The sequence below is a fragment of the Topomyia yanbarensis genome, chromosome 2 (assembly GCF_030247195.1).
Source record: "Topomyia yanbarensis strain Yona2022 chromosome 2, ASM3024719v1, whole genome shotgun sequence".
Lineage (NCBI taxonomy): Eukaryota > Metazoa > Arthropoda > Insecta > Diptera > Culicidae > Topomyia > Topomyia yanbarensis.
This window is the reverse complement of record NC_080671.1, coordinates 461366352-461382855: the sequence shown is the minus strand read 5'-3', so window position 1 is coordinate 461382855 and position 16504 is coordinate 461366352. Positions and strand designations below refer to the sequence as shown.

Here is a 16504-nt window from a genome sequence, read left to right as displayed (position 1 = left end):
TACAAACGCAGATGTAGCCAATAGTTTTTTTTTTTATCAAACCTCAGACTATCTAAATAAAGTTTGAGCATGACCTTCGAAGGTCGGATGGAATTTAGAAAATATTTCAAACTTCAAAGAATTTCTATGCAAACAATTTCTATAAACAACAGAGTGTTCACGACTTTCACACATATTTTACCAAACTCGGGGTAATTCAGCGAACTTTACTTTTGAAAATTTTATAACATTTTCAGTACATTTTGTTAACGGCTATCGGCGATTCAGTCAAACGGAATTGAACTTCAATAAAATCCTATGAACTTGAGTAAAAGCTGAAGAATCTTTGAGAGTTCGCCAAGCTTAAAGAATATTCCAAAGATTTCAGGAAAATCTTTCAAACATCTGGAGGTGCCTGCAATTTTTTATAAAATTCTTTCGAAATTCAAAAAATGACTACGAATCTCAAGTACATTTAATGAAACTCACATTTAACTTAAACGAAGTATTTCGAGAAGGATTAACAAAATTAGGAAAGTCTGACGAATATCGAAAAGTTCTGCAAGTTTTAGGTACATATCCCTCAAGCTTCAGAGAAGTCTTACTAACTTCGAGGAAATCGTCATCTACCGGGCCAGATGGTGTCCCTTCTGTGGTTTTGAAAAGTGTATTTTCAGTTTGGTGGCAGCACTCTGTCTACTGTTCAAAATGTCGCTGACAACAGAGATTGTCCCTCAACACAGCAGCTTTCATCTTTCCAGTCTACAAAAAAGGTGATAAGAAGAACATCGACAATTATCGAGAAATTTGAGCTCTCTGTGCCGTTTCTAAACTCTTTGAGTTAGTCGTGATGGAGTCAGCGTTTTGGAGTAATGGAGGACGCCATTTTTGGCACCTTACCTCTACTGCTCTACAGTGCGCTCCACGCTGGAGTATTGTTCGGCAGTCTGCAACCCGAACTACATGAACAGCAGCAATCGAATTGAAGGTATTCAACGCATGCTGTTCGACGCCGGAATTGTAACCAGTGTATTTTTTCTGTCCAAGATTTGTAATATTGTCGCGTTTAGTTTACGTCTGTTAAATCTGTGTATGTCAAGAAAGGATCTGTGAAGTTGAACACCGCTAGAAGGCTAGAACGCAGCCAGAAAAACTCGCCACAATTTCCGTCGCTCACCACCAGGTGCCAGATTCAGCAAACAGGCGGTCATTGGGTGTTGCAATAATAGAGGATAGTTAACCGGAGAATCCAGATTTTCAAGTAATTACCTCCCCCTAAATTATCCAATGTGAAGCCTGACCGTTCCCCAAAGCCAATCCGCCATTTTGACATCCCTTATTTTGTTCGCTGGACCCCGTGGTTTTTACTTTGAAGCTGTGGTTTTTGTTGTAAAACCCCTGTGAACCCGGAAAGCCATACCATGTCCGACCGTCGAATACTTAGGCGAGAAACCGAGCATAGCCGACGAACAGAACCCCTCGTCGAAGCTCGAGATCGTCAAACACTCGAGGCCGCGTAGACGATCGGTAGCGAGCGTCACCGTGTGGAACCGCCGAATCAACGGAGTAAAGTAGTGGAGTACGGTGGTGGAGTGACAGCGACAACGACTGGAGTGGAAAAGGGGCCCTAGAGAAAATCGAAGAATAGACAAGTGCTAAGGTAGGAAATAGACAGTAAGTTAATGGGAGAGGACGGATAAAAGTGTTGACAAGAAGGGAACTAAAAAGTTGTGATTGCTTGAGGATACAGATCAGGTGTTTTCTTGACCGCGATTAGCCACGAACGTATGCAGACCCTGAGGCGTTGAGAAAGGGAGTCTCATACTTGTAAGTAGGGGTTTGCCCACTACTCGGGTTCTGGTTTGCCCGGCGGACCCTTCTTGTCAGGGCGGCCTGGGTGCCTCTATTAGAATTTCGGACTTTCGTACATAAACAAAAAAAGTAAACAAGCAAAATAAATTGTCAACTCCTGCTGCTGGTGACTTACTGCTGCGGACGGAAAGGCAGGTGGTTTCTTCCGACCGGTCGGGACAACAACGGTTGAGTTCTCCCTGTTTATGTTGGCTGCTCCGGTAAAGATCCTTAACAATAAGCTAGGGAGGTGAGCTTGGCTCTTTTGTTGGAACCTCCCTAGCGACGTTGGTGACGAATCACCGGACTCCTTTGCTCCCCGCAACGAATCTCGAAAGAAACTTTTCTTCCCAGGTGGAGCCGTCGTCCTGGAAACCCCTCTCCTTGACTGTTAGCTGTAGAGGAGAGCAAAGCTCGTTAGATTTATCCACTACAGCGAGAGGGGCGGGTGCTTCGGATCCTTAACGGTTAGCCGGGGAAGTGCACTCCTTTGCACTTAGCTTCCCTCGGCGGCGATCCGGCACCACAAAACAAAGAGCACCCGGACCACGGGCCGGCACCTTTCGACAGGATTTTCACTGTCACATGCGCGCACAGAACTAAACAGTTACGGTTGTGGGAAACTGGGTCGTGGTCCGAAACTATCTGATCTTTTATAATCGCCACCTTCTGCAATCCACGAAAACCAAAAAAACGCACCGCCACATAGTTATCACCGCTATGTGTAACATAACCAGCACACTTATTGCAGCAAGAGAAGAGCAGTGGCCTAACTAAACCCTATGTTACGTCGTATATACAAATGTTTAACAAAAATTACTACATTTATTCGAACTAGCAAAATCGTTTACAAACAAAATTATAAACAAAATTTTACGTAAAAGGTGAACGATCATATGGAACAGTGGTGAGCATAATTTGCGTAAACAATACACTCCACGGAGAGAGTACGCACAAATAGGTATATTTCCATCCAGTGCTAAATTGTTACCCTGGCAGGTTACAACTTGCTGGGTAGTAGCGATACGCGAGTTACAGAATAGAAATATTAATTGAAATATTATTTCATTTTGCACGAATTGTTTGTTAAGATAAATATTTTTACATTTTGAACAGGCGTTTTGTGCATTCATTTATTGTGACTGGTTCGGGAAGGCGCCGAAAGCGAACTGGTGCATTTTAAGTAATAATAACAGTATCCCTACTCAAGAAATCGACGTTTCTCTAGGGTTCAGATGGTGGCATCGCTTCTCTGTTGTCGGTGGTGGGAACCCAGTGCGGAGAGAGACCGATGGAAAATAAATATTAACATTAGTTAGTTAGTTAACAGTTAGTTTTTTTAGCGTTTAGGAGTCTCCTCATCAGTAACTAGCACCATTTTGGTGCCAGTTAGATGATAAATCTATACCGGCACCAATATTGTCACTAGTTAGACGCTAAAAGCATTTAACCGGCACCAACATGATGCTAGTTTCTGTTGAGAAGAATCCGAAATGCTAAAAACTAAGTTAATGTTAAATAGTGAGCCTTCCGCACAAAAAAATTGTGTCTCAATAATTAATATTTTCACTATTCGATATTCAAAGTGTTCAATACCGTAGTTGTCACGTTTGTTTGAAATTGCTTTCATAACAAAACCATAAAGATTAATCGAATCTATCAATATCATCGGTACATCTCTATTCAATGTCAGTAATGTCAAACAGTTGGAATATAGAACATGCCGAGTGCACGTTGCCGCGACGCATAATATGGCTTAGCTTTTACCATTTGTCCATAAACTGAGGTTTTGAATTTAGCAAGGAAAAACTGAATTTCAAAATTATTTTATTTCAGCAGCACAAGAATGTTCTGCATTGAGAACACACCACAATACAAGAATATTTATAAAAATATTTACGCTACTGAAGGTCCGAAGGCCTAATACTGATCGGGCACAGTAAAACATGCCAACTCTGACCAAGAAGTATCGAGTATTTGTAAAACCTCAAGAAGTCACTTCTGGACTCTTCCATTTGGATTTGTCCGTTGACAGACTCAGATGTGACGAAGAAATGCTACATCCGCAGATCGCTTGCCAAACAAGTGCCTCGATACCTGCCACTCTTAAGCTATTTCAACATTTTGATCGCATAGGATACAGTGCAATGTGCGATTCTGAGTTGCCACTGATCTATTATTAACCACACGCCAAAAAGTTATGAGCAATTGAGTGCGAATTCTCTTTGAAATATAGTCTATAGAATGGCCCAGTATGCCCATGCGTAAAGACGATACTGTCCGAAACTATGCAGTGAAAATTCAAACTAATTTACATCACCAAAATAAGGTGCCGGGAATACCAATTTGATAGTGTCCGGAATTCGAAGCAGCTGAACATTGGAATCAGAACAGTAATTACCAAATTCTAAAATAATAATTCAAAATTTGCATTGTACCTTTCCAACTGGAACTGTCTCGCGTTACTTCCATACATTATCATTCATTAAAAAAGCGATATGCTGCCAACCAAGCGAAGAGACATGAGCTTTCATAGACTTCCCCTAAGTCTCATCCGGGGGGAGCATTCATTCTGTCTCACTCTCACGTGTCTCATAGCTGATCACAAGACCGTAAAACTTTCACTTTCTAGGTGCGCTCGTTGAGGGGGGAAAATAACCGGAAAAGTACTGTCTGGATGGGTAAACAAGATAGACTTTTTTCTTCAAGTAGGCCTAGCAATCTAAAAGTGAATCAACAACGACGACGACGGCGACGCCTTACACCGTACTCCGCAGACTCGGTGACTCAATCGTTGCCGGTGGCGGACTCGTCGCCATGTGACTGCAGCGTATTGTGAAAGCGCTTAATCGGTGGTGGCGGCTGCGGAACGCGCGTGATCGCGAATGATCGGAACCGACGGTGCGAAGGATGCGAAAAGAAAATTATTAAATTGTCGTAATCGCGCATAATATTAGATCATCGTTTGCCTTCCTTCCTTCCTTTCTTCTTTCGCCACCTTCCCAAGGCAGACAGTGTCGAAAGGGGGTCGCTACCGCCACCGGCAATGGTGGTGTTTGGTTGGGTGTGGAAAATCGCAGCAACCCGGTAACCGGGACGGAACCGAACAGCGCCGCGCGGATGAAAGGTAAATGTCGGCGGGGCCTACTGCAATGTGTTACCTTTTGCCCGCGCCAATGTGAACTAATTAACTAATTCGTAGTTCACACGGGGTCTGTTCAGGGTTTTGCTCCAGCTGATATTTGAATTTCGTTCGAGTTATTCGATAAAATAGTTGGTTTTGTTTAAGTTTCTTCGTGATGCGATATTCAATGTGAAAGTAAGAGAGAAAAAGTACATACTCACAAGCCACCCGTGGTTGCAAATTGATAATTAGCGTAAATTCTCATGAAACGGCTGCGATTCGATTGTTTTCGTCACGTGATATGAATGAAGGTGGCTATTATGGCCCATTAAAGTACGTCGCAGCTCGGCTGAGGGCAAGAGCCTTTTTACAAAACTGCGGAACCAACTCTAGCATGTGCTACTGTGAAAGAAACAAGTATTTTTCGGATAACATGCGGGCTGCGGAAACTATTGAGCGAAAAGTTTAATAAGCTACTGTTTGAATTCGAATCTTGGACACTTGAGAAACTTTTTTTTAAATATTGAATATCGAGTAACTCACCTTTGTGACAAAATATTTCTGTGTTGGTTATTGCTTGTTGAAGCATTTTTCTGTCAGTTTTCTTTTTGACTACAGTGCGGAAATATAATACCATCTTAGAAGGCGGCGAAACGAAATCGATGTTTTTAGCGAGAATTGTAAACACGAAGGAAAAACGTTAGTCGTCTTGCTGACATTTTTTCTAGCCTACTATGTGATTATTTAAGGTTTGCTGTCTTTATGACTGATTTCGGTTGGTTCAGCATAAGCGATTCGAATTCCAAGATACACCTAAATGTATATAGTTACATTTAGTATAGTATACAATTGTGCCCCATATATTTATTATATTAAAATGAATACAAGCAACAGTAATGAGCATCATTTTACATAAACCACTAAACCATTGTTACGGGGTAGCTCCAGTAGAGAAGCTCATCGTAGCGTCACCTAAAAGGTGCCTTGTCCTATTGTTCTTGTGCATCGACTTACGCTTATGCTGGGTCACCACAGAAACGACTTGGAGACAATTGTCGTTGGCAGGTAAGTGATATAAAACCATTGGTACCAAACCAGATGTCCCTTAATCGTACGTTGACAGTTGTAGGTAAAGGATTTGTGTTATGCAAGATGAATTGAAACCATCAAATGCCAAAATGCAGTGTCTAGTGCTAGTGACTATTTTTATTTTAAGTGTAAAATATACGTTTGTGTCGGCAATTCAGGTCCACGAGAATCCTATCGAGAACACAACGGAACTAATTTCATCAACACTGAAAAGTACTCTCCCAAACGGGCATGTTCTGAGTGGAAGTGTAACGAACGTCACCAATACGCAACCCGTCGAAACGTCGGACAGTGAACTGAGCAGTGACGGAAGAAAAAGCACGACGAAAAATGTCGTAACTACAACTGCTTCCACCGATTACAGCATTGGCAAGCAGACCAAGCAACAAGCGGCCAATAGTCCAAAACACAGCTCGAGTTATCGCGATACCCCGTTATTGGTTATGCCGACTGTTTCCACGCCAGCATCAGCATCGACATCACCGCTGTCGCCGGGTGGCTCTTCCGGATCGTCTTTTAAAGAGTATGTAACCAGATATGCCTACTGAGTGCGCAAGCATGAACAAGTGCAATTTTAATTTTTGTGTTCAATTCCGTAGCTGAAAATAGCTATTCGGAAGAGATGCGTTTTTTTGGCGATGTTGTTTTCTTTAAATGCAAAGAAAGAGATGTTCAAAATGTTTTGCCCTGTTGCGTTTTACAGTGTTTTAATTTTCCTAACTACGAGATTGTTGCCTTATCAATTCTGTTTTTCCCAGATAGAGAAAACATCTAAGCTCCAACCAGGAAGTGGTGCCCACTTAGACAATTTAGAATAGCAGAAATTTAATTTGTTCGGAAAATAAGTTTGAAACCAATGCACTTTCTGCCGTGTACCGTTCACCCGGTAAAACGCAAGCGTTATAGGCACTGGAGCTCTAGATGAATCTGTATGACAGCACTTAACATCAACCGCCACGGTACACCGCGGTGTAGCTTCATATAGCAGGCATATGAGACATTTATTTATTTATTGTCGTCAAACAAGAGTAGACCGTTGTTCTGGTACAAAAGGTCTTTTTTCTGTTGCTTAGCGCGTTTGTAGAACCAGTTCATGAATCCATAAACTATATCGCAAAGAATCATGAATCAGTTCACGAAAAATCAATAACTTTTTATGTTTTTAACGACATTTAATTAGCAAGGGACTGAAAGGTGAAGTATTTTTCAATATTAAAAGCAATAGTACTCAAGGGAGAGCAAGGATTATAAGGAAGAAAGTTTAGAAAAACGTGGAATAGGGTCATACGAGCTAGCTTTGGATTTTTCCGCCAACTTAACCCTTTGTCTGCTATCGCAGGAGTCAGGATCTTTTGGCATTACTAATGCGAATCACTCGAGTCTGCGGCATGTCCGGACGAGCGTAAAGTAACTTCGTACTTCATGCTGTCGAAACCGACAAACAGTTAAGTCACGATAAACTTCCACATTGAGCTTTTTACGACGTTGAAACTCGTCGAATGAGTTGGTTTTTGCCCTCACTGATTGCCTACCGGGGTGTTTTATTTAACCCTAGGACGTTGCACTTGCGTTTTCCACCCTAGAATGTTGCACTGGGGCACAAACGTACCCCACGCCTTTGATCGCAATTTTCGCAGGGAAAAATGCAAGCAAATGAAATGTATAATACATACTTTTCTTCGTTTTTTAATTGCGAAAACAGCTGTGTAAGTAAAAATCAATGATACATAAATTGGTTTAAACAAAAAAGTGAAAAAATCGCCGTTTTGACTTTTTCCACAAAAATTATAACTTCACGAATTTTCAACCGATTTTAAAAAAGTCAAATGATTCTAAAAGTTAAAAAAATGGTCTAGAAACTTTATAAAATAGAATCTCGATATTTTTGAAAAAGTGCAAATATTTGGAAGAGTGAAAGTTTAAAAATCGGGTTTCAGAAAATACCACGGAATGGGGTGGAAATTGAACTAAAAAAATATTTCTGACCAGTAGTACATTGGTAACACGTAACGTTACTGTTGCAGCAGTTATAGTGCGCAAACTATACTTCCGAGCCACTCTTCTGAAAAAATATGAAAAATAAACAATAAAACATTAAAAATCAGCAAAAATGAGAACGATTTTTTTTCTCTACTTCAAAATAAAATAAAATTAATTGACTAAATGATTAAAAACGATTATATAACACTAATTGTTACTTATGTAGCAAAACAACCAGTATTTAAACTGGTATTGTCACGAGTCACATTTCTACTGACAGCACGAAACCTGACGAAACAATGACGGCAACCGTATACTGGGATACAAATGTACCCCACGCTAACTTTGCCACCTTCCACGAAGGCTATAAGTAAACTGGTTTTACCACCTTTTCCTACTCTTACTAAGAGCTCTAAAATGAATGATAGTTAGGATCCCAGGTGGGTGAAGGCTCAATCATTATTGTGTAAATTTACAAAATGTTTTGGCAATCGAATTCCTTGACATCTACGTAAGTTAATGTTTTAATTCCAGCATGTTCCAAATAGATTTAATTCTGAGAAATCAATTTAATTTCAATGTTTTCAAGATTCTGTAAAAAAATCTCGCGAATTGATTCTAGTGCATGCAGTACCGGAGATATAATCAGTAGAAAATCAGTTTTTTTACAATTTGTTAAAACGGAAGGCGCTCCCAAGGATAAGGTGACCATTAGAGTGATAAGAAAAAATGACCCCTATCGGCCCACCCCTGAGTCGATTCCTAGTCTCACCAGGACCACTTGCACCAAATTTAAAGCAAATCGGACAAGTCTAGTTACCGGACCAACGTGCCTGAAGTTTGTATGGGATTTTTCAACAATTTACAATTTACGCATTTTCGGAACTAGGTGGCACTGTATGCATCGTATTATCACTGTAAGTGAAAATAAGAAAGATAATTTATTTGTCTACAACTTTGTCGAACACTGATATTCAATCCGGCTTTGTTAAAAGAAGTTATTAAGCTTTTAACGAAGTGATGTCGGAGTCAGTTTTGCATTGGGCCTAGCAGTGCATGGTTGTGTATCAGTATTCGATTTCCACGTACTAAACATTTTTGTGAAATAATGGTTAGGTTGAGCTCAATAGAATGTTCACAAGGATTATAGTAAATAAAACAAGTCATGTTTTGGTTAATAAATTTTAGTTCCACATGTTGCTGGATAGAGGGCGCCAAAACTAACTTTTCAACGTAGAGAGATAGAAATTAGGTGTCTTTTACAATGTTGTACAACAGGCATTATCCAGTAATTCTTCTGAATATCTCGATATTATATCTGTCTTCTATGAAAAGTTAGTGCTGGCGCCCTCTACGCGGTCCCGGGTGGAACTAAAATTTCCTAACCAAAACATAACTCGTATTACTACAATTCTTTTGAGCATACTATTCAGCTAAATCTAACCATTATTGCACACAAATGTATAGTTCGTGGGAATTGAGTAGGGGGACACTGCGAGTCTTGACCAAGCGCAAGATTCAACAATTATCAATAACGTGTCTATTTGAGTCTTAAAATTTTTTTAAAAGTATTTTTATACTTGTTTCGATCCCATCGGGTAATTTTTAAAGTTTAGTGTGAAAAATCTTTTCCGAATAGAAAATATTCCGTAATTAATGAATTTGAGTTAAGTGATGTAACTTTTTATCGTGGACCATGCTCATAATATTTTCATGGGGTTGTATGGTGTTTGAACCCATGAGAATTTGCTCGGGTACCCATTCTTTTTTGCTTCGATGATTTCTCCGTGCTCCCAACGATTGTGTGGATTGCGTCCATTGATGAATTCCTTTTCCGCAATGGGAACTGGTTATTCTCAGGTGATACGATCCTCAAAAATGCCGATCAGTCATGTTGATTTTAGAAACTACGGCTACCAACACTGTTTACTAGTTCTCTTCATAAGTTTGCTTGGATTTCAGTAGGTAAACAAAGTTGTTCGCTGTCATTTTGCTTCCCCGCAGTCTGCTGCACGCTTACCTCACTCCTCACTTAGTTACTGCCAAAGACGAATCACCTTAGAACTCTAAGCACCGTGATGTCCACCATCTGCATGACATACTGTGTAGGAGGCCATGCGGTTGGGTCGTGTTCCGGAAAGATACCATCCACTGTAGTCTTCGGTTCGTCAGCGTACATACCAACTGAAATCTGATATTGGCCAACACGATACTGTAAGAATTGCCCCCGGGGGCTGGCGCCCACTTTTCTGTAAGTTTCTTGTAGCAGATTAGTTCAGAACTATCTCACGTTTAAAAGCGGCTCTGGACGCCCGGAATTTTATCTTACGCTCTTCTCAGGTAGCCTCCGATTTTGCTTTCTGAACGCGTCTTCGGGTTTTTGGGCAGGCCAAATGGAGTCGGCAGTTCCACGGCTTCAGTTTCTTGGTATTGTTACGTCACATGCCTTTGCTAGTGTTTCCGACAGCTCGTTGGCTGTCAAAATTGGAACGATACTGTCTGCACGAAGGGCTTCCACAAAAAGGTTCTTGCCGAAGTGCTTTTGTTTTCCACTTCCGCTCGCCAGTCCTTACTCTCCGCGTTACAATACAATTCCACGGACCAATGCTGTAGTGGATCGCTTGGTGATCGGTATGCCGCGCGCTCACTAACTCGGCAATTCATATTATCCATCAGCGAAGGACTGCAGAATATTATGTCGATGATGGATTCCGACATGGAGTCTGCTCCTGTAACAACTGGCATTCGTTCGACTAACGAGTCGGTTAGTGCGTCCAGTATCAGATTGCACTGCTTTGTTGTCTATCTTGGGGGAGCATAACAGCTACATACGAATACACCGTTGCCGTGTATCCACAACCTCTTGGATAGGGAAGCTGCCCTTCAGTTGGATTGTCGCCATCTATGCACAATCCGCACACAATTCGGATCTGCAATATGTAATTTCTACGTCGCACTTCTTTTCAGTTTCCGATCGCCACAGCATTTGTTGTGCAATATCTAAATGATTGAAATTGAGTTGGGCTCAGTTTCTCGTCTGAAGTCCAAGCACCTTAATCATTTCTCTATCTGCTTTGTAATTTGCAGAGCGACTCTCACCTAATACACCGACATACGACTTCCTAATCCGGATCGTCGCTAGTACATACAGATTGCACAGCACGACCAGTAAACCGCTTAGTTCTTCTTCTGTTGTGATCTCGTCCAGACCCTTGCCCTCGACCAAGGATTTTGTTATGAACTCGCGGTAGTTCGAGCTCTTGACAGAAGAATCCTTCTTCAGCTAGATAATTTCGCCTTTCTAACTGCGCTTCGTTTTAAAGTCCTAGCGTTAAAACCAGGCGCACTTAGAAAGACCTCTCCGAACTCCATCAGTTTCTGCTCCCTCACTTTCTTGAGAAGAGCCACGCTCGGTTCGATGATCAGCGTTTCACCCTTGTATCGTTCCCGAGAAGATTGGCGTTTTCTTATCTTGCTTTTATGCCACCTTTTCCGCTTCGCCTACTGGTTTTCCACGATTTTAACGATTCTGTTTCTTCGGATCCTCTTGCTCGCTTGGCGTGTCGCTCACTTTTTTCTCCAAGTGAGTATTGCAGTAACATTTTGGAGTCTTCTTAATTTTAGCTGTTTCGTATTCTACGGCTTCCTTCAGTTTTTTGCCTTTCTCAATAGAAAGGTATTTTTTTATATTTCGTTTATTTGACACGGCTCATAGCGGTAGCTTAACGGAGCCGTGGATCTTTCATGTGTTTACAATATGTAAATATAAAAATAAAAACAAATATTATTGATTTTTCGATGGATCTCGTGCGCGCAACTTTTTATTACGAGCGGAGACCTTATTTCGCAGAGATTTTTCGTCAACTTTACTCATGGCAAGAATAAATTAAAAGTTTCCTTTGTTCTCGAGACAATGCACACTAGATCGAGAGGTTGCTAGTTGTTGTTCACTTGGTTCGATTGTACGTCTGACTTGGGCAGAAGTAGAAAGTAGACTGAACTGGTTATGATTGCGAGCATATAAGTTACAATTCACCATTCGTGCGCGTGGAATGGTCCACAAATTCACTTTTAAGATATAGTTAATGAAATTTATGATTATGTGCCTGATCTTAATTTTTGCACGTAATCAATTCCATTGGAACGTAGTTTATTATTCATCGATTTTTTAACCGATTCATGATTCCTAATCTACTGGACACGATTCACCAGACGTGCTCGCGAAACTGTTCATGATATAGTTCATGAAGTAATTTGTTTTACTCATAATCTTAATTTACTTACGTAAACAATTACAAGGAACTCAGACTATTATTCATGGATTATTCGCTCTGCTCTTTGGTTTTGAAATTTCTATGTGAGCTATTGTGTTCAACTGCTAGGCATCAGTCTCATAGGCACGAGCATTAGATACAAGGAAACTACTCGGACCTATAACCCTGTTATTCTTTTGTTAAGATTCAGTGTAATGGTCGGAATTAAATGAAACTGCGCTTAGCAACATAAATACATTCCCTAGCCACAATTCATGTCCGTGAAATAATTAAGAAAACTATAAGACACGTGACTCTGTGCAAAAAAGCCGACGGTAAGCTCAAGACTACAATATCACGATAACACGACGAGAATATTATTTCTATTTTGAAATTTTTTTCTCGAAGATTAGTTGGGAAGAGTGATCTTTATTTATTGTGATGCTGGTGTACTGATGTGGCGATGCAGAGGGTAAGATTTCTGGTCTCATATTGCGAATTTTACCCCCAAATACTCACAGCAAAATAATTTTGTCACACGAAAATATGCTCACACCGTATCTACCGTAGTTTGGTTGTTGCGGTGGCTGACAATAACAACATTTAACGCCATCTCTAGGATTGTGCATAAGATGTTCGGTTTGTTTATTTGCTGTCCCCCATGCAGTTTAACGTGAGAATATTTATTTTGCTACTTTAAAAATGTGCACGAAAGTCTATCTACAGATGAAACGGGCAATGAATTATTCATCGTGTGATCTAGCCCCACTCAGGAAAGATTTTCAGTATCAGTTGCGTCAGCCCGGTATCACAGACAAATAAGACGTAACACGAGATAAATTTTCATCACTCGTAGAAAAAACGGCTGATTTAAATTACATAATGCGCCATATCAGCGAGCGTGGCGTTAGTGAAGAGAATTTAACACAGAGTTAAATGCATTACTTAGTTTCCGCACCCAATGCAATCTCATGCAAACCAAAACAAACAAAATGGGCCGCAAATGTTAAATTCATTCGTGTCGAAGTGCCCAAGGCGGGAGTTGTTCACAATCATTTCTTAAGTTACAACACGATGCCGATCGATGAGTAAGCACATAATAGGATGTTAGTAATTTAATTGATTCGGTGTATCGCATCTAACTAGATGTATGAAATGGATTAGAATTTGTTGGTCCCCGGAACTTCTGGAGAAATTGGCGGGGTGTAGGTGCTATGAAAACTAGAGAAACCATTTTCAATCAAACTTGTTTAGTTTCACCACAACAGGAGCTAAAACATCAAGACGTGGAATTATTATGAATGATAGTAACTGTATATTTAGGTTTCGTCAGGGTGTAGATCTGTATGATTCCAATACATCGAGCATACTTTGCACTCAAGATTGAAGCAAATCTTACGTTGAAAGAAAATGTAGTGCCACGGAATCGTATGCCTTATCATCGCGGCATTTTGTACTTACAAGAAGTAAAAGTAAACGTCAGCCTGGAAAATAAAGTAATGTGTCTACCTTGAAAGGTGTCCTTACACGATCATTAAAAGTGACATTTCTGCGCAGTAATGCCATTAATAATACCTCGTGTTAGGGCACCTGATATCTGCGGGATTCTAAAAGAGCGACGGTAAAGAAGACTAAATAAATAATTATTATGGGTCATTTAAATACAGTCGTTACTCTGCATTCTTTAAATTTGTCAATTGCAATCATTATTTCATGCGAAGTCGTAGTATGCGACATCGACAATTATTCTATTTCGTTCAAATTTTACAACTGTAAAAATAGTTCCACCTTTCATTTATTATCTTGCATTTAGCAAGCAGGGTGGGCACTATTGGAGCTTCAGTTGAAAAAAAATTTGGTTGCAAGAATTACATTTTGTGCAATGTTTTCAACAGATGTCGGTAGTACATCGTGGGTGATGATTTTTTTTAGAATTTTCTTCAAGCTGTAACGTCTGCTTGTATGTGCTACGAAGTCTGTTACAAGAGAAACCAAAAATTTGGGAAAGGAATTGTACTGCCAAGAATTTTTTTTAGTACATAGGCGTCAATATTCGTCACGCCGACACACGCCGACGCGCCGCCGCCGATAGAGTCCAACGGCGTGACGCCGCCAACGCCGCCGGCCAAATATATCGCTTACGCCGCCGCCGATTAAAAATGCATCGGCGCACAGCTCTAAAACTTAGTCTCAAATGAAAGGTGCAACGTTCCCATAGGCTGATATTGAATTTCTAATGGATCCGACTTCCGGTTCCGGAATTACAGGGGGATGAGCACGATCACGCTGAAAATGTCGATTTTAATAAATTCTGCAATGAATGTATAAAGGTGAAAATTTTTCCAAAATATGACCACAACTGCTTCGATTTGTAATATTAGGTCACTGACATCCGTTCAAAGTCTCTTTGGCCACATTGGCCACCATCATTGGTTCCGGAAGCCCCGGCGGAAGTATCCAAATTCAGAATAACAATCACATCGGTTTCTCGGAGATGGCTAGACCGATTCAACCAAACATAGTCTCAAATTAAAGGTATTGCGCCCCCGTAAATGGCTATTTAATTTCATCCCGATCAGACTTCCGGTTCTGGAGTTACGGGTTGTGGCGTGCGATCACATGCAAATTGCGATTCAAACCGATACTCCGATGAAAGCAAAAAAGGTAAAAATTTATCTAAAATGTCTCTCAAACAACTTAAATTTGCAGTTCTAGGTCACCGACGGCCAACCAAACTTAGACGATTTCGGAAAACCGCCATCTTTAAAATTAACGAACTCACATCAGTTTCCCGGAAATGGTTTGGCCGATTTTCACAAATTTAGTCCCAAATGATAGCTATAATATCCCCACAGATGTCTATAAAAATTTTATACGGATCGCTTATATAGTTCCGGAAATATAGACTAAACCGTCCGGTCACATGAAATTCCTATGTAAGCCGGAATATCTAATAGACATTTCCTCCATTATATTAAACATAACCAGCCATGGAATCGTAGTTTGGATGAATGAGAAGGGCACAATTGCACCACTAGGTGGATTAAAACGGGTTTTTTCAGTTGATTCAGCTCGCCTTCCGCTCATGTTTAGCAGCTGTTACAACAGATTTAAGGCTCATTATTAACTACTTGACCTTGGTGTGCACTTCTCAAGTTGTGAGTGGATTCAGGAACCCCATCTCCCGTTGATTTCCTTGTGGTTCACTCTGTATCATAAAAGCGAAGAATGAAAACAAGACGGAGGAAACACAATGGAATGGGAACAATGAAAATTTTTATGAGACCAGGACGAGTATTGTGTACCAATCGACTCAGCTCAACAAATTGGATAAATGTCTATTATCAAGAAGGAATGGAATTGGTTGGTGGTAGTATCGGATTGGTTTGAAGTAGTTAATCTTACTGACTAAACTTAAACCTCTTGTATCTTTCCATCCTCATCCATCCGAGGCCACTGTTACACTGAAAAACATTAAAATCTTGCATAGAGTACCATGAATTCTAGAACATTCACATTTTTTCGTTACGAAAACAGGACTATGAACAAAAATCATGTTTTATAATTATGTTCAATTTCGCTTCAGCAACGCCCTCATAATGTTATTAGTGGAAATATTAGTTTTTGTGTTGTGAAATTCAATCACGGTTTCCTTGGCATTACCAAAACGATTTTCTGTACGTGAACTAGTTCACAACTTTATGATCATTACTCTCAGTTGACTCATGATGTTATTCATAGATAGTTCGCAAAATCGAAATATTGTGGATATTTTCTCGTGCTCAATTTCACGACACTCGGAATTTTATTCATGAATCCATTCGATCTTCGTGAACTAATTCATGACTATTAAACACAACCTACCATTCGTATTCCTGAAATAGTTCCCAAAATCATGAAATATTATTCATTTACTCGTGACTCGTTCATGATTTCTAGTATAATAGTCACGACTGACCATGCGTATCCGTGAAATAAATCACAAAATTATAAAATGTTATTCATGTCGGGAACTGGTTCATTTTATCTAGTATAGTAGTCACACGTTACCATTCGTGAAATAGTTCACGAAGCCATCAAACATTATTCATGTAATCGTAAACAAGTTCATGATTCCTAATATATTAGTCACGATCCAATATCCGTGTTCGTGAAATAGTTCACAAGTTCATTACATATTATTCATGTATTCATGAATTGGTTCATGATTTCTGGTACATGATTCACG

General features: G+C 40.1%; 1 protein-coding gene across 1 annotated transcript in view; it reads left to right on the top strand.

Annotated features, from left to right (window-relative positions):
* The first annotated feature begins 6132 nt into the window (after positions 1–6132).
* Positions 6133–16504, top strand: part of LOC131681177 (uncharacterized) — a 78015-nt gene continuing 67643 nt past the window's right edge. Inside the window, exon 1 of the mRNA XM_058961887.1 lies at positions 6133–6566. Coding sequence (XP_058817870.1) covers positions 6133–6566 — 434 coding nt within the window. The remainder of the gene's footprint in view (positions 6567–16504) is intronic.